The sequence below is a fragment of the Echiichthys vipera genome (assembly GCF_963691815.1).
Source record: "Echiichthys vipera genome assembly, chromosome: 15".
Lineage (NCBI taxonomy): Eukaryota > Metazoa > Chordata > Actinopteri > Perciformes > Trachinidae > Echiichthys > Echiichthys vipera.
In genome coordinates this window covers 11,302,789-11,321,647 of record NC_139840.1, presented here as the reverse complement: position 1 = coordinate 11,321,647, position 18,859 = coordinate 11,302,789, and the positions used below count along the sequence as shown (strand labels likewise).

The following is an 18,859-nucleotide window of genomic DNA, read 5'->3' as shown; positions in this document are numbered from 1 at the left end:
CTCTTGATAGTGCTTCAAAACATTCAGAGATGTTTTTTAAAACAGTGATTTTGTGGCCAGGATTTGTTTGTGAACGAAGGAGGGAATAACCCCATTCATAAAAATACCTGTACTACGACTAAATATGCAAAACAACAGTATCACAAATGATGGATATGAACATTTACAAGAAAATATAAATTACTATTTATACAAAATGTAAAATATAACAACCAAATTTTGAGAATTTAGCAAATATAAGCTTTCATCATGGCTATGATGGGCCATCATGTAATGGCCAGAAACGGTATGCTTGAGTCTCTAACATCTAGATTAGGTAAGGTAGATAATCCCCAATTTTCTTAAAAAAAATACTGCAAACTGGAAACAAGCATAGATGCCACCCAGATGACGCTGTTTGGTTTATGGCTCAAAAACGAGATCTTCTCAAAATTAGATGTTAAATTTCAGTTAAAGCTATCTGATCAAAAAATGATTAAGGAGTGTTATGGATCAGACATTTAATCTAATGTATTTTCAAGGCCATTTTATACATTAAGGACAATTTTTGGTAGTTGACAGTATAAAATACTTGGTGCTACAGATAAACCTCTGTTGGTTCCAAAAAGATTTGAGCTTTGATACCAAACTTTATGTAACAGGTTTTTTTTTATAAAACATTCAGGCCACATAGGCTGTAAAGTATCAGATATGTGTGAACAAAAATGACCAGAAATGGAATGGATCATTAAAAGGCATGAAAGTTAGTAGACTGAAGACAGTAAAGGCTTATGTCTCTTCCTGGCTGATGGAACAGCCAATTTGCCAGAAACGCACATTACATCTGCCAAATTTGAGGGATTTTCCCAGAAGATATCTGTGATAAGTACCACTGGAAAAATTCTGAGAATTAGATATCCATCCTTTTCCAATTACCAGCATTAGTTTATCGACATTTATAACGCTCTCTCTTTCTTGCTCCCGGACTCTGTTGGTTTTTCTTGAGAGAGTTGGTGTCGGTCAGGGGTTTTATCGTCTTCTTCAACTTCATCTTCCTTTCTGTCATTGAGAGGAAAAAACATAAACCTACAATAAGCGTTGCCTGTGGGTAAGCTCTAAGTGCGGCCAGTTTCTCCCCTTTGCTCATATGTTCCCTGCATTGTGTATTCTCACTCGCCATCTCATTCCATCATAAATGCTTTTTAAACCACTTGACTGGAAAATTGACTTGGCATGTCAATTCGGTTGAACAGCTCCAGGTTTTTGTTTGTCTGCATCTGTAGATGTGTTTGTTGTTGTGTACTTTTTCCACCCTGTGTGTGTGTGTGTGTGTGTGTGTGTGCAAACTTTTAAATGTATTTTATCGCTCTTTAACCAGGCATACACAAGAGCAAGGTCACTGAATACTCTTAAAATGCCAGAGGAAGATCAACAGCGTTCGGTTTGATTCTATACAGTGAAGTCATTGTATTCATTGAAAATGCACAGCGATAATTCATGGCACTTCACCTGCATTGGTTTATCAAAGCATTAACAGCACACAGCCATCCTTTTACCTTAACTTTTGAAAAATTAGTGTCGTTAAATTGCATTCAGTATAATTTAGTGTCTTAATCCCAGTTAATTCTGTTATTTGTCTTTTTCCTTTAGGTGCCTGAGACTTTCCTGGTTTTAACACTGCCAGAAAGTATTTTGGATACCACCAACCAACAAACTGCCAGTTTTACTGACCCAATGCCATAAGAGGAGGACATCTGGACTGAAATGTCAGCAGACCTTCTTCTCTACACTGATGAATGTATGTCAGCAGCTTCAACGCGGCGCTGTCACCCGGATCACTTATCAGTTGGAAGTTCTGAGCAAACATTGAACTAACTGGTCGTCTTTTGACTAATTAGACTGGTTTCACGTGGCTGCGGAAGCAACTTTACATTGGCATAGTGTCCAACTCAAAATGTACTCACATGCCCATATCAGCGAAGATTTATCTGAAATCGGGGCCTTATGTCTTAGATTACACTGAACTCATCATTTTGAATGATTTGCTATATCTGCAGTCGAGTGTGTTAGTTGACAGGTTCCTGGGTCATCTCACTCAGGGATTGAGGCTGTATAAAAACAATTTAGTACTTTTGTCATGCAGAGAATCTGGGGACACACTAGAAACAAGCTGGCGAATCACACTTTAGGCATAGCTGACTCTGTAGCCTCCCTATCCTCATGAATGACCCCGTGACCCCTGTGGAAGTCAGATAGTCGGGTATCACCTAACCACATGTCCTTATCAGAGATCTAATAGCAGCTGTCAGGATGAGCACATGTCTGTAGCCACGCAGCGCCAGCGTTGTCGAGGCTGGCGGTCATCTTCCTCGGCCATGACCCGGCTGATGTTGGGCCGGACTCTGGAGCGCATCTGTAAAGGCGTCCTGCTGCTCTGCCTGCTTCACTTCCTCATTATGATGATTCTGTACTTCGACGTCTACACGCAGCGCTTCGACCTCTTCAGCCGCTTCAACAACGGCCGCAACGGATCCAGGAATAACGTCAGCGGAGCAGCAGGGAGCGGGCACCATTATTACTATTACAACCTCTCCAGGCCTAATGCAACGTTAGCCAGCTACCTGGCCACAGGGGAGCAGCTGGTGCCGAGTGTGCAGCCTGAGACCAATCAGACACCTTCCCCCAAACCACTGCCGCCGTGCCCCGAGAACCCACCAGGCCTCGGTGAGTATTAAAGTCATATAATACACTTTCCATTTAAGGCAATTCTTATCTTTCTGGCATGTCGCACAGCACAAATTTGAACATGAACAACTCCGCCTCCCTCCAAAGTCCCACCCTCTTCCCCCTGCCTGACCGCTGATGCTCCCTCCTCCCCCATCTCCAAATAATTTTATTCGGACGGAATAAAATGATTGGTCAGACTTTTATCAGAAATATATACGAGAATCAAATATTGATGAGTTTCAACACCTGGTGGATTTCTTTTACATTTTAGTTTGCCATATGCTTATTAGGAGCATTTTAGGATTACAAAAGAAAAGTGTAAAAAATGCCAGATAGGTAAGAATTAGTTTAAGTGCTAGCCATATATCAAATTAACTTAATGAATTGTATTTTTTCTCTTTGCCCGATGTTTAAAATGTCTATATTGTGAAAATAGACATTTAGGGAAAATAATCACAACACAAAGGGGTTATTTTGAGTCAAAAAGTAACGTAGATGATATCTGGCTACTTTAGCTACCATGAGTCACAAAAGTCTTTAAACTGTGAAATGAATAGATACACTATATGTGCACCTGCCACAGTCAACCAAACTGTCATGACTGTCGTGACTCGCTTTCAGGCGTGGCTATCTGGCTCTAGCTATTTTGTGGTAAATAAAACGATTGCATCTGATCTGCACTTTCGGGTTGTGTTTGTCGATGAGGCCTCTTTTTATTATGAGATGAGATGAAGGATCAGGGTGTCGATTTTAGTTCATCCAGTCTGTCCATGACATGTAACGCGAGGTAGACAGCAGTTTGCATATATGGGGACTGTGTCCTGTCAAAACAGTAATAGCAGGGACAGATATGAAGCAGACGTTCTTTGATGACACTGATCATTAAAGTGGATATTCACGCTCCACAGCTGTATGGGATGATATGTTGTTTTTTTTAAATGCTCATGACAGCTTCGCAGATGTTGCAGGTCCTTTTTTTTTACCATTCTCTCTCACCAGTCTTGCTCATGAAGTCATAAAAAACATAAATGTTTCGATCGTGTTTCAGTTTTTGATCTAAGCTCGTAATGTGAATTTTCTTTTTGAATCACTTTCTATCTTGCTTAATCACCTTTTTTTTACGATGACCTATTTGTTGGACTTATTTTTACAGGCGTGTTGCTGTATTTGTTGTTATGGTCTGTGCACACTCCATGCCAGATAACGGAGGATTTGCACATCATTGATTAGTGTAATGAATAGTGGAGATGAGACCTTGATCGGAGCCCAAAGCCGGAGCTAGAATTTTATGTTCAGTAAATAAGTGCATCTCCGGTCTAATTCCAATTAGCGGGAGAGCAAGTGTAGCCGTAATTCTGTTTTTCCGGGTCTGCCCGCAACATAAAATGGATTTAATGTCAACGATTTACACTGTGGTATTTCAACCTTACAGAGTCACAGCGGGGCTATTAGCAGAGATTCATGCAGTCAGACACTAAAGCACACACAGAAGCACACGTACACACCACGGCTTGAATAATATTTCTTTTGTGCTTTCATTTTCTTAAAAGAACACAGTGGAAACAGTTCAATTATTTAAGATCTTTAGAGCTGCCGCCGGTTGCAAGCATCTTGTGTAGAGAGTGTAGAAGATGTAGTGACATACTGTAGTTGTTGGCAGTTTTCCTTCCAAAGTTATTTATTCATTATTCCACAATTAGAATGTGCAACAAATCACAATATCTTCTTTGTGTATATATAAAAAAATCTGAACTTCATCATTTTGAGTGCACAACGGGACTGTACAGAGCCTTGACTTTTTTATTTATTTATTTTTATTTAGCACAGTATGAAATTGCCTTCATCAGCGAAAAGCTTTCTAATTAACTAGCAGCAGCATTACGTACACACACACACACACACACACACACACACACACACACACACACACACACACACACACACACACCACACAGTCGACATGCATACCTTGGGATTACAGTATGTAATATGAAGGTGAGGTTCTGATGCACCCTGGTTTACACACACATCATCACGTACACCTCATTATCATCACTATCCATCCACCCAACAAATCAGAGGTTGACTGAGTCGCACTAAGCCTCGGGTTTACTAAATCTGTAATTGCATAGTGGACACAAACTCTATTCCACGCACGCACACACGCACATAAACACAGCTCTCTGTCATGAATTCTCACAGACAATCAAGCTCATGAAGGAGGAAATTACTCTGTTGTTTTTATTTAGCCAGAGAGGCCTTTACCCGATCAACTGAGCCTGATACCATTACAGCACAAAAAACTGCTTTATTAATCAGCATTAAGGGACTAGTTTAATTTGGGATATGCACTTTATTAACCTTTTCATACAGGGTTAAATGAGAAGATCAACAACTACCTGTGGGCAAGAAAAAAGTTACATTTCCCAAACTACTCACAAAGAACCGTGGCTGCATACTCCTGTTAGCCACATGAACTACTTCCATTGACTTTTGAATTAGCTGGACGTAGCTTAACACTAAGATCTCACAGTGTACCTTAAATTCAATTTCACATTTGACCATGCTACTTTAAAAAACGAACAAAGATCCCTAGCCGGATGCGTATGGTTGACTCCTTAACCCGTAACCCTTCCAGAGTGCCCGCACATAGCTTTTGTTGTTGTTACGTGCACAGCTTATTATTGCCGATGTAGTTGTTTACATAACAGATTTAGCTTCCTTTTGTCAAATCACGCCCAGCTGTACTCTGCTGATGAAATGAAAATATGTTACTTATTTTCTTCCACCTGCTCCGCCTGGAAATGAGCTTTGTAGACTTAATCCCCTTGCGAGCGCCATTGTGGCAGTGTCAACATTTTTTCTCTTTTTTTTCCACAGAGTGCTTTTTCTCATTTGATAATGAGGTTTGTAACGTGCTTTGAAATTGGGAGCGGGAGATAAAGCTGTCAGGTTGATTTGTCTGAAGCTGAGGTTCGCTGATTCCATTATTTGGCCTGGAATTGGCTGTCACCGACTCTGGATTTGGCATTCACACCATGCACAGGTGTACTCTTGTAGCTTATCTCTGACTTTCCGCGGCGATTGAGTGGCTGCTCGGGGGCTGTAATGAGCAGGAAGGCGGAGAAACACTGAGTGAGTCTGTTTTTTCCCGTCACAGGTGCACAGAGAGAGAGAGAGAGAGAGAGAGAGAGAGAGAGAGAGAGAGAGAGAGAGAGATGAGAGAGAGAGAGAGAGAGAGAGAGAGAGAGAGAGAGAGAGAGAGAGAGAGAGAGAGAGAGAGAGAGAGAGAGAGAGAGAGAGAGAGAGAGAGAGAGAGAGAGAGAGAGAGAGAGAGAGAGAGAGAGAGAGAGAGAGAGAGAGAGAGAGAGAGAGAGAGAGAGAGAGAGAGAGAGAGAGAGACAGAGAGAGAGACAGAGAGAGAATGGATGGCGGTATAATGTTTAATATGAAGTGAGATGGACAGAGAGGCGGTATGGAGTGAAAGAAGAACCAGCAGGTGGAGAGGTTAGGGAGCGTTAAATAGAGAGACCTTGGATAGATGCACACACACATACACGCAAGAGAGAGAGAGAGAGAGAGAGAGAGAAACAAACAAGTGCTTGGCTGTCCCAGAACACCAGCTGACAGGTGCTGCCTGTATGAGTGGCTAGCATCCATAGTTTGTATCCTGTGTGTGTGTGTGTGTGTGTGTGTGTGTTTCTCAACCTAAGCATTGAGAAATACTGCCAGGAGAAATGATCGTCTTTGAAAAGTCTCTTCTCAGTAAAAATTGAAATAATATCTGGAAATGACAATTGCAGTCGCATTAATTATGTTTTCATATCCTCCATATTTTTTTGCATGGATTATTTCAACCCATCTCCTAGAAATTTAAGTAGTTGGTCCTTTGATTATTAATTGACTGAAAATGAATTGGCCATTTTGATGTTTAATCAATGGTTTCAAGTTGATTTTTTTTAATTCAAATGCCAATATAATTTTTTACAATATAATTTTAAAGATTATGATTTTTGCAGTTTTCAAACCTTTTATTTGATAGGACAGACAGGAAATGGGGCCTCGATTCTTTGCTTTGATAACAATAAGCTGAATACGGACTTTGGTATGCTAGTGATGTTTAGAAACGTAATTTGCCTCATACCAATAATGGGCCTTTTTGAAATTTTATGGAGCACGTGGTCACAAGTGGTCACAGCGAAAGTGAAAGTAGTTTGCCTTTCACATGCAGCTCTTCATCTAACAGCTCACTGTGGCTGCTCCTTACTGTTTAATTATTCCTTGCATTTCAATTTTAGCCCATGTCAAAAAATAGGTGGGTTTTGATGGAAGTTTGTACAGAAGTAGCCTGCTAATTCTTTGCAATGGAACGGTTTACATAAAAACGGCCACTGCTCTGACCATCCTGCTATGTTATTCTCAATGGGAATATCCTTTCTCTTTAATTCTGTTTCCATGGTTACATCAACCTGTCATATTGCGAGATCATAAAACACATTAAATACAATTTCAATGAACACTTTTCTGATAGATTTAGTATTTAAGTAGGTTTTGCGAATTGTCAGATGCATTAATTAACAGCATTTACTCGTGTTGATAGAGAATAATCTCACGGGCGTGTTTGCGTTGATAAATATTTGCTCTTGCAAATTAGCTGTATACAAACAATTTCTAGGAGATTGGAGGAGGCTGGTTAATTGGTTTGGGGGCCTTCGAGTGCAAAAAGAGAAAATGTAAATCTCATTACTATGCTGCTTCTTTTTCTCCTTTGTGTCATCACTGACCTTTTTGGGAAGCCTTTTTCCACTTTTACCTGTGAATTATTTAATGTGGGACCATCCTTAGATTAAAAGCAGGTGTTGCATCTAGGTTTCATTTGAAGATGAGACAAGCTTGAATGGGTTGGGTTTTGATCTATGGGTTTTTAATAAGCAATTTTCCACTTGTAGCCATCCGCGTGTCTTTGTGGGGGAATTCTTCTCAAGCCTGAACCCTATTATTTATTTTTCCTATTAATCACTTCTTCCTACACATCATGTGGACGCTTGAAAACACACACACACACACACACACACACACACACATACACGCACGCACGCACACGCACACGCACACGCACACGCACACGCACACAAACACACACACACACACGGATCTCAGTAGGAGGTAAAAAGCTATTTTCCATCCTTTATAATTGGATGCTCTACAGGGGTTAACCCAATCAAATGCAATTAACAATAATTAAAGGGGGGCACCACCCAAATTAACAATTCCAATATGTTATTTCCATGGACTAGGTAATTCATTCAATAGGGTTTTTTTTTTATAGAAAATGTGTCACATTTGCGGCCAGGCAAAGGCTGCAATTTGACTTCCCATCTATGTGAAACCAAGGTGTGAAGCACATGATCGACACCTCTGCCCAGGTCACGCATGTGCCGCCAAGTCACATCAACTCTATTTACATGGAAATGGAGCAACCAATATGTGTAAGGTCCTAGCTGTCACATTAGGATGGTAAATCAGGCCGGCAATATACCTCGCTCTGTCTGAATTCACGGACCAGGCTGCAAAAATGGCAGCCAAATTACGGTCTTACTGTCCAGTGTAAAAACACCTAATGTTTGTGAACATGAGTTGGTCTCTCTCAAAGCAAGAAACCAGAGAAATAAATCTCAAACTTGTGTTGTCATCAAGTATAAAGTCTGGAGCTGCTCCACAGACAAGTAATGAGATATTGATTTAGTTTGTTTTTCATTTTTATACCCAAATTAGCTTTATTCTATTGCAATGTGTTCTCAGATCAAACACAACAAATGTACCCATATAGAACCAAACACAATGCTTGTGACGTCCAGGCTCATTAATACAAACTTTTAATAACGTTAGGTTGGAGACCTAATTTACCTGTTGGGCCACAGACTAAAGGAAATTACAATAGATGTTGCTGTTTGTAACGCTAGATAAGGTTTCTCTAAGATGCTACCAAACAACACATAAATAAACATAAATCAAGCACAGCAGAAATGTCAGACAGGCCGGACCACCTTGTGTAACCATATACAGTATCTCTAAACCTGTATGTACAGTTTGTAGACACACATACATTTGTCCATATTGCAGACCGAGAGATGTCAGTCTTGTTTTATTCATAGCCAGAGAGTAATTTAAATGGAATGACATGTCGCTTGTAACCCTGAACTTCACATGTGTGTCCCCTTTGGGGTGGAACTACCAGGGGAGCCGGGACTATTTCACCCTAGCTTCTCGCAAAATGTGAAAATACTGTTGAAATCTCTTTGAAAGCGGGATTGAATCCTGGGAGGCCTTTCAATCTTTAGACCTTCACCTTCCCAATGCTCAGTGAACAGTGAGTTTGTGGCACAGCATGTTTTATGACCTTTCTACTACATTTTTTATAGAGGGTTTAGAACAGTGCTCTGTGTTAGCTCAGTCAGTGGAGCTCAAAGCGAGTACATAATATTTGGTAAAAGTATTCTACAACTTTGGAAATGTGGAAATCAGATTTTAGAGCCTTACGATTTGCAAATTACAAATCGTTGGTGTTTTATTTTTAAAAGGCATTTCATCTATAAACCAGGAAACACTGAAAAATGGGTATGAAGATTGATGAAGTGTAGAACACTGCAGTACTCTGTTGGTATTGATTTCTTCCTTGTAAATTATATTTCTACAACGAGAGACAATATCTTTTTCAACGCTGAACATGAGTTGATATATCTTCATGTGTGTACCTGGGTGCTTAAAGTGAGCAGGAGTAAGTTCAGTGATATGTCAGGGTGCGTGGTTGCTTTTGTCAGGGTATCAGGGTATTTATCAAAAGCAATATTAGGTCTCTTCCAAAACTGTGGTTAGTTCACTCCACCTGTACAGTAGATATAGTGTTGCCTTTAGTTCTGGTGTGTTTTTTTTTTTTCAACGATATATTCATTGAGTTTTTAAACATTTTACACAGACTGTGTATGAATATACTGTACAGTACCCTAATAATGTAAACATATTTGAATGATGGATCACATATTTATGAAGAGGCAATATGAAAATGATTCAATATAAACTAAGTCAACTGCCTTAACATAAATGGCAAAGTAATAAAAATATCGATAACAACAGCCATTAAATAGAATATCAATAAATAAAACATGAAAGCGGGTACATTGCTATAAACGGTGACGCATCCAAAATATCCAATTTTTCAGCATCGAACCACTCAAAATTCAACAGCTGCCCACATGAACTCCACCACAGATGTAACCATCATCTGTACCCGGACTCGTCACACAAATGAGATAAATCATTGTTCCTGTTATAAAAGTTCATGCAGATTTACTACAAACCAATCAAGAGGTTTAAACATGAGGAACCAAATCAAATCAAAATCCATCATTTCAAGCTGGATCTGTCTGCCTATTTGACAGCTTCCCCACCAGCCTAAACAAAATACCACAGTTTGTTTAAACCACAGCAAACAGGTTAGATGTGAAAGCACCCTTCATGTGACATTTGCTTAGTCTGGCTTTCCAGATATACAGTACAGCGTCGAACCACTAGCTCTGCCCAAGACAATCGTTATTTGTTTAAATAAATACAAACTATATATAAATATATATATGTATAGTTTAATCAAATATTACTGTACAGCATACAGCAGATAAAAATTGTACAGCATACAGCAGATAACAATGTACAAGAGTTCAAAGTCTGTGATTTAAATAATTCATACCTGGGATCAGTTATCAGCCACAATATTCACATGATATCCTGTTTTATCCTATAAAATGTTGTAAACTATGTAAATAAGATAAATACAAAACAACCTCAAGGTGAGCTGAAGGTAAATAGCCAATAATTCATGTCTCATGTCAGTGTTTCCTCACCTATGCTGTGTTTATTAGGCAAGAAAATGACATCTTTCCAGTGAGAAAGGAAAATAGCCTATTTTCTTCACTGCTTTCAATCATGACAATAAACAAGGTTGTTCCCTTCAGAAACACATTGCTATGCACTCCCACACAGCGAGGATGCCAACGCAGCCATGGTCGTGGAGGCAAAGGGCTCTTGACAACATGATGGCTGCCATAACTTCATTAAAATGTTCCTGCTTCCTTTCCTCAGCCCCATTCACATCTTTCCCCAGGACCTGCTGTGTGTGTGAGTGTCCATCCACATGTGGCAGAATAATTTCATATTTTCAAGCCAATTAATTGATTTCATTTCATCTATCTATCTGGATATGTAATCTGCAGCATATTTAATTCAGTGAAAAAAGAGCATGACGGTAAAATGAAACGTCCTGCACCAATCTCCCAGTTTCCTGTCTGGGCTGCTGTGTTGTTGCACAGTGATACACTATCTGACACTATCGGTCCCGGCAGCCTCATCACCCCAAGTGATGCGTTAGGCAGAAGGCAGAATTAGATCTTCACCAACACTGTGTGGATTCGGGAAATGTGATATGAGGCTGGAGAGGACACCTTCAGGGCTCGTTTAGAGTGCTCACACGGTGCTTGAGTGGAGTTGATTGTGTAGCTGTGTGTCCGTGGACAATGAAGAATGGCTGCAGACTGACAAATGCAGCACAGGAGAAAAATGATTATTACACTGGCGACTGAGTATGTGGAGGAAGCTGTTTGTTGGATGCATTCTCTATATTTCCTGTCCTGTATGTGCTGGACCGTCTTTCCCAAGAAGAATGACAGTATCGGTTGTTTCAATAAGTGCCCCAAGCTTACATGTTTATGTTAGAGTGCCAAACGTCTGCAGCGGCCAGAGAACTGTAATTTTAGTGGGAGCTAAAGAGGAAGTCGGCTGACGTTAAAGAGTAACAAATTCCCCATAGGTAGCGGCCGATGAATGGGTTAAACTTTAATCTTTTTATATCATAACAGTGTTATTTTATGCCAAATCACGATGTTGCCCTAAACTTAACAAAGACAGTTTGTGCCTAAAACTAACCAAACATTAACCATAGGTATTGCACCAGTGTTGCATCATTATATTGATTTGAAAACATTTTTTAAAGGCACTGACATGTAATATCTCCCAGTCCATAGGGACATCAGATTGGAAAACGCTTCTATGTTTCGTTCTAATTGGCAGGATTATGTATTTTGGTAAGTCTCGTGTGTAATTTCTGTGTGTATCTTTGACCGTGAACATATTATTTAAATGTTTCCACAGGGCCAATTCTGGACTCTCATAGTACCCTGGGTTGGCTGCTGGCTGAAAAATGTGTAACAGCCAGGAATCCATGAATTCAAGTTATTTATTGTCATGTGCAACAATTACAAGAAGCATTCGTTGGCAATAAAAATATTGGACCTCGATCTGGGATAATGCTCATAAAATATTTATTAAAAAGAAAGTAATTGCTAAGTGAGAATCTAAAACATAGTATGGTTGACTTAATGGAGCTGAAATATAAACATAATAAAATATAAATAAATAATATACTTATAAATCTGTAATGTCAGTATTTGCAAATGAATAAAGTGAATGGAAACAGAATGTAGGAAGGTATTTAGTAAATGTATGCATAATGGGAAGTAATACATCTATAAACACAGAGGTGGTAACAGTTTGTATAAACAGTATATAGGTATACTGTATAAGGTAGGTACAGTGACAGTGTAATGAAAAAGTGACAAGTGATGAGCTCAGAGTTCAAAAGTTTAAGAGTCCTGGTGGTGTAGGGCCGGATGCTGTGGCACCGTCTGACGGACAGTTTGAAGCTGGGGTGATTTGGTTGCTGATAATCTTCTTGGCTTTCTTCCTACTCTGCTGGGTGTAGAGGTCCTCAATGGATGGCAGCTCCATCCTGGTGATGTGCAGTTTTCACACCCTCTGTAGAACATCATTGAGGGCAGAGCAATTGCCATATCAGGCAGTGGAATCAGGAAAGGTGTGTTATATGATACAATCTTCTTTCCTGATATACAGTAGGTCATTTCATATATTGATAACGATAGTAATGAATATATTTTGTATACCCCTGTGTTGAATTAAATACTGAGTATACTCTAATTTAATTAGGAACTTCAGTGCAAAATCACCATAACGAGCCAGGATCACAATAAAAAGCGCTGTCCAATCGATGTCAATATTTCTGTATCGCAGTTCAACCACTGGTTTTTCGACATTCGTAGAACATATACAAATGTTTATACGATTGATGTTTTTATATTTTTAGATGATATATATTGTCATATCCCAAAGCCCAAGATCAGGATACTCTCGCCGGTGCACCAATAGAAGTTGCAGAGTATCCATAGAGTCCATGTTGACCTTCCTCAGCCTGAGGAGAAGGAAAAGATGCCGTCTTCCAGTGATGGTGACATTGTGGCGTAGTGTAGACCAGGTCCTTGTTGAAGGGAAGCCGCTGACTCTCTCTACCGTATCCTGTTGATGGATATTAGGGCGTGTCCCTTTCTCTGTCGCGTCCCGTAGTCCACGATCAGCTGCTTGGCTTTCCTGACGTTGAGGTGGAGGCGGCATCAGGATTTCAAGGCTATGACCTCCTCTCTGTAGGCCGTCTTGTTGCTGACGGTGATCAGGCAGGTGATGGTTGCGTCATCAGTAAAGTTAATGCTGGTGTTGAAGATGTGGTGGCCCATTGAAAGTTTGGTTGTGATTGCTTGTATTTCCCGACATATTAGATACACACTATGTGCATATTGTTTATTGTTTTGTTTTGTTTTTTTATGCCTGTGTGTATCCTAAATGTGTTGTCTGGCGTGTGTGTGTCTCTGCACTCACAATTATACTGTATGCTGCATGTGCTTGTAGTCTTGACAGGGAAACGATATACCTCCTCTTATCTTGGTTCAGCCGGTTCAGAGTGACTATTAAGAAGTAACAACAAGTAAGTAAGCTCTCCAAAATGATAAATGACAAAACACACACTGCCTCCACACTGCTGTCACATTTCCATAGACGCACCTGTGTGGCAGCATGCAGTGAAGGTCCAGCTCATTCATACAATACCACCCAAATAGTTCAATTTTTATTTCCAAATGAATGTTTAAAATATTTAAAAACATGAAACCATACTGCTCTCTGTAGTAGTTGCAACTACAGTGTAAACCTGCACTGTCAGACTCAATGAACAGCACTGATCAAACTGGCTCTTGGACCTCTGGCATACAGCTTAGACGGTGATGAGGTTCAAGGTTGACAGAGTTGAGTCTTTGATAACCGCGTTACATGCACTGGGAGGTTACGTTAGCCAGATTACAGTGTAAACAGGAAAGGAAGGGAAAAAGAATGTCTCCGCTGCAGATAAAAGGGTTCTGGTGTTTACTGATCAGCCCTGTGCACGTTATTGCCTTCATTCTGTTTCCTGTTTGTGATGCTCTGAACGCATGAATGGTAGAAGTGGGAAAGAAAGAGAGGGGGACATTGTTAGAGGAAAATAGAAAAAAGTAGGCTACCTGCTGTCATAAAAGGTACTTGTAGGGGGTCTGTCGATGCGGAGGGAATTGGGCAAATCAGTGAAAAATGAATGGAAAAGAAAACAATTGCATTTTTATATCAAATCCCTGAGGGAGGGCAGCTGGAACCAAACGAGTGCCTACATATGGATACTCATAATGGGTGTGCGCTACTAGTTATCTAAGTGTTGTCCTACGTGTCCAATCAGATATCTGTTTCTTTGTTTTTTTGTTTTTTTAGTCTGACATGTTATCTGGACCTCAGGGCCGCCATGAAACACAAAGCTTCTTTGCAGATTTGCATATGTCGTCATAAAAGTGACAAAGGAGATTGTTTGTTGTAGATGTCTGTATTCCTTTGAGCCCGTTGAGCATAAGTAGTTGTTGTGAGGGAGTTGCGGCGCAGCTTAAGTGATGATTTATCGCCTGTATTGTGAGCCTTCCTTTCTTTGTTTCAGTTTTTGTTAGCTGCTAAATACGCTCCCCTCTGAGCATGTGGAAATGTGTGGCTCTGGGTCAAATGTATCTGTGTTTGTGTGTGTGTTTATGTGCAGTTAACAATGGATGGTGTGAAAAGATCAGAGGGATTAGACATCCAATATGGGATAATCCTTCAACCTTTTAATGCAGGAAGTTTATCTGATTGGTCATGGGGAGAACAGAATATTTGATGATTTGATGATTTATAGTACTGCCTTTATTTGGTACTATGCTTTTCTAAAAAATATTTGGTACTATGCTTTTCTAAAGCAATTCTTCATTTTCGATAGCTATGTATATCACAGACATTGTGGCACGATACAGTACGAAATCCCTTTGTGTTTATCACAGTATTACCGGGAGTGGTGTTGGGAGTCTCACAGTGGTGTTTCAGGAAAGGAAACAGCGTGTTCACCTAAATAGGTAGTCAAAATAAACACTGTTCACTTGGTTTTCTTGTAAGTTTCACTCCGTCCAAATGTGCAGAAAGTGTTTGACAGTGTGAGAGGGGGAAGAGAATGAAGAGGCAAAAGCTTCACTACAGTTTGAACGATCTAACGTATTGTCAGAAACATTTAACATCTTATTATATTCATGGCTACACACACACGCACACACACACACACACACACACACACACACACACACACACACACACACACACACACACACACACACACACATGCACACAATGTATTTTCTAATACTATAGCAGCTTTCCTTCTGATTATAAAACTAAAGTAGTTGACCTTAGGTCATCTTGATTAGTCTAAAGTCAGTGTCGATGTTTGAGCTAATCAGAGGTGAGAGTGATCACTTGCGCCAGGCAAAGAATCCTCTTGGAGTTATGTGAAAAAATGATAGATATGCGTTGTATAGATAATCCGGCTCACTGGGTGTGGAGTGCAGGTATAAAGACCAAATCCAACTCTCACACTCTTTTTGCTATCTGTTTTGCAAGGGCACCGTTGCTGCATGTGTTGCTTTGCGCCACCTTAGACGATTTTTTATTGGTTTAAAGAAATACAAACAAGTCCAAAAGTTTTCTCCGTATACCAGAATGTGAACTTGTGCAGCCAGACCTCTCCAGTGCCGACACAGCGCTGTGGTGAGAGACTAGTATGTTGGTAATTACCTATGCAGCATCGAAAGTTTGAGCCACAAGTGTACCTCCTCGGCACATTCAGAGGCACAGCTTGTCTGCAGTAATCTTAGTAGAACTCATTTTGTGGAGTTGAAAATCAATTTAGAACTCATGTTGACTGGTGATGAAAACCGTGTAAATATTACATCCTCCTACTGTTTGACAGATTCTAATGAGGTTTTGCCAAATACGTAACAACACTCCTATGTTTCTCTGAGTGGGTGGTAGGAGAGGATTATTGTAATTATGTTGCTTATTAACAGCTGTGATTGTGTTTTGAAAAAAGAAACTTAAGAGACACCTAAATGGAGCGACACTCATCAAACCATGAAATCGCAAAGGCCATGTGGAGAGCATGTTTACTTTTTTCTGGGTGGAATCACAAAAGTAAATGTGCCTTATTGTTGTTAATTTTGCCGAATTTCTGCAGTTCTCACAGATAATAACTGATTGAAGATGAAATACTTTGTTTTTAGCCATGCAAGTAGAAGTGGTTTTGTTAGACTCGTCAAAATTCTCTATTACTTATTACCTTTTACTATAATAAGACATATTTAACAGCATTTTTTTTATTCATTCATTTTCATTTTTTAATAATTAATTCGCAAAACAAGCTTGAAGAACATGGAGAGCAAATATGAAAGGAAAACGACCATGCGGTCCCCTTTCATGTCAACATCAGACAAAGCAGGAAAGATATTTCTCCCCCCACAGTGACAGTGGAGGCCACAAAAAAAAGAATGTTCCATCACAGTAATTGTTTTTTTTAATTTTTTTAACAAAACTTTACGGAGCAGACACTTTCAGTTTAACTAGACAGGGTGTAAATTAGAGTTTTGCCCTCAGTGTTATAATCTGTCAAAATGATGGATCACCTTCAGTTTTTTCCGTTATTGTAAAAGAAAAAAGAAATCTGTCAGTTATGGAAAATATACCAAACTGGTCCAAACTGAAATAGCTCAACAACTATTGGGTAGATTAACATTGAAATATTATATCATTCATATCCCCCTCATGAATTATAATATATTTTTTAATTCAGTTTGTGACCAATTACTTGAAAAACTACATTCCCATCAGCCTTAGCAGTACATGTGATTAGTACTAATAAGCAAATGCTAGCAGCATGCTAACACGCTCTAAGTTGTTAAACCTGGAAAAAATTATACTTGCTTACCATCAGCATTGTCATTTTGAGCATGTTAGCATGCTGACTATAAGATTTAGGTCAAAGCACAGTTGTGCCTAAGTACAGCCTTTAAGGTTGTTTCGTGCTTTGACATGGAAATGTAGGGTCACACACACACACACACACACACACACACACACACACACACACACACACACACACACACACACGCACACACACACACACACACACACACACACACACACACACACACACATCAGTGTTGCCACGGGCCTTGTTTGACAGAGGACAACTAATACTGCATAAAACTCTTCATATTTGCCTCTGCTCCATGGAGTATGTAGCAAAAACAAACATGAATGTTATGCAGCTCAACCTGGTTTGATTACACGCTGCCAGAATACTAGCAGGGGCAAAACAACAGTTTCTAGAGTCAGAACTCATGCTCAGATTGGTCACATCAAGTCATTGGGCTGAATCCCCCGCGCTTTTACGAAGTTGCTGTCGTTTTAAGAGAGGGTAGAGTCGGCCTCCATGTTGTCATATTCTAGTCTGAGTAAGTCAGATCTCAGTGTTTTGAATCACAGAATTGCTGAGTCTTGTTCATTCACAATGCTTTGCATATATTCATTAGATGTACAAATGGTTGATGCTATAATATGCAGCAGCTTTGAAATGTAAAGCTTCCAAAGTAACAACTGATTACTGCCTGGATGTGTTTCATGCATAAAAAATGTCTGTCTGTGGTGAAAAAAAAACCTGCAGTACGCTGGTTATATAACTCTGAATAGGCTTACAGGATTATCAATATCTCTATCTATAGGTATATGATATGATAAAGCCTAAGGCAGTTGCGTCACAGACCTTTTATTAGAACAATGAGGTCAGACAGAGCAAAGCAGCATCAACTGATTGGGTGTAAGGGTAGGCACTTTTGTGTTTGTTTCACACGTTTGATTCATTGGTGCCGTTCAGTTTAATATAACGTTCAGTTCTTTTCATTCAACATTCAGCATAGTTTATTTGAGACTTACAAATGAAACCGTAGAGCCTGCATGAGCCATTTACTCTGGAGTGTTGTCTTAGCAGCAGGTACAGAGCAGAAAAAGAAGCAATACACTTTCCAGTATTGTAGCAGTTTGCCCTCTGATGATGTACGTGAATAAGCTTTCTTGATTCATTTTTTCTTTAATATCCAAGAGATGTTAAAGACCGGTCACTGTGAAGGCCAACATCATTTTCATACTCAATAAGTCATGCATTCATACTCATCTTACATTGATTTCAACTTTCACCTGAGCTGGAGCCTTGCGTTAAATTAATAGATACCATGCGTAACAAATGCACAACAAGGTGTCATGAAATAGGAAAATACATTAAAGGCAGAGACTGCCATATGGGAATTGTTTTTTGTTGTCACCAGAAAAATCATCCCCCAGTCAGCCATACAACTACATACACTAAGTCTTTTGTTCCTAGTAGGGTTGCAAAATTCCAGGAATCTGGAAACTTTCCATGGGAATTAACAGGAATTTACAGAAATAAACTTTGAGTCTACTAAATTGAAGGTTGGTCCTTTACAGGGATTTTAAATCTAGTCGGGTAAAATATATTTTAGCGTAATCTTGACCAGAGAACCAGGTTTCATGCAAGTACACTTAACAATCACATGAACATAGCACGCTGCTTACTGCAGGTGTATTAATTAAGCCACACATTTGAGCCTGTAGACACATTTCGTTTCGTCGTTTTGGATGCTGACTTACCACCTGTTTTTGTTTAAGGTACCATTTTGGGTACTCTTAAATAAAATAAACTCTCACAACCTGAGACAAATAGTCTGGAAGACATAGGCTACTGTATTTCAAGTATTTTCTTCATTACAAACTAAACAGTTACACACTTGATTCAATCACTTCATAGTAACGC

At 39.6% G+C, this 18,859-nt stretch overlaps 1 protein-coding gene across 1 annotated transcript in view; it reads left to right on the top strand.

The window, feature by feature from the left end:
* Positions 1-2,297: 2,297 nt before the first annotated feature.
* The window catches only part of b4galt2 (UDP-Gal:betaGlcNAc beta 1,4- galactosyltransferase, polypeptide 2), a gene marked incomplete at both ends in the record, with an annotated part of 132,850 nt that continues 116,288 nt past the window's right edge, over positions 2,298-18,859 (top strand). The window contains one exon of the mRNA XM_083927896.1: positions 2,298-2,703. Coding sequence (XP_083784022.1) covers positions 2,298-2,703 — 406 coding nt within the window. The remainder of the gene's footprint in view (positions 2,704-18,859) is intronic.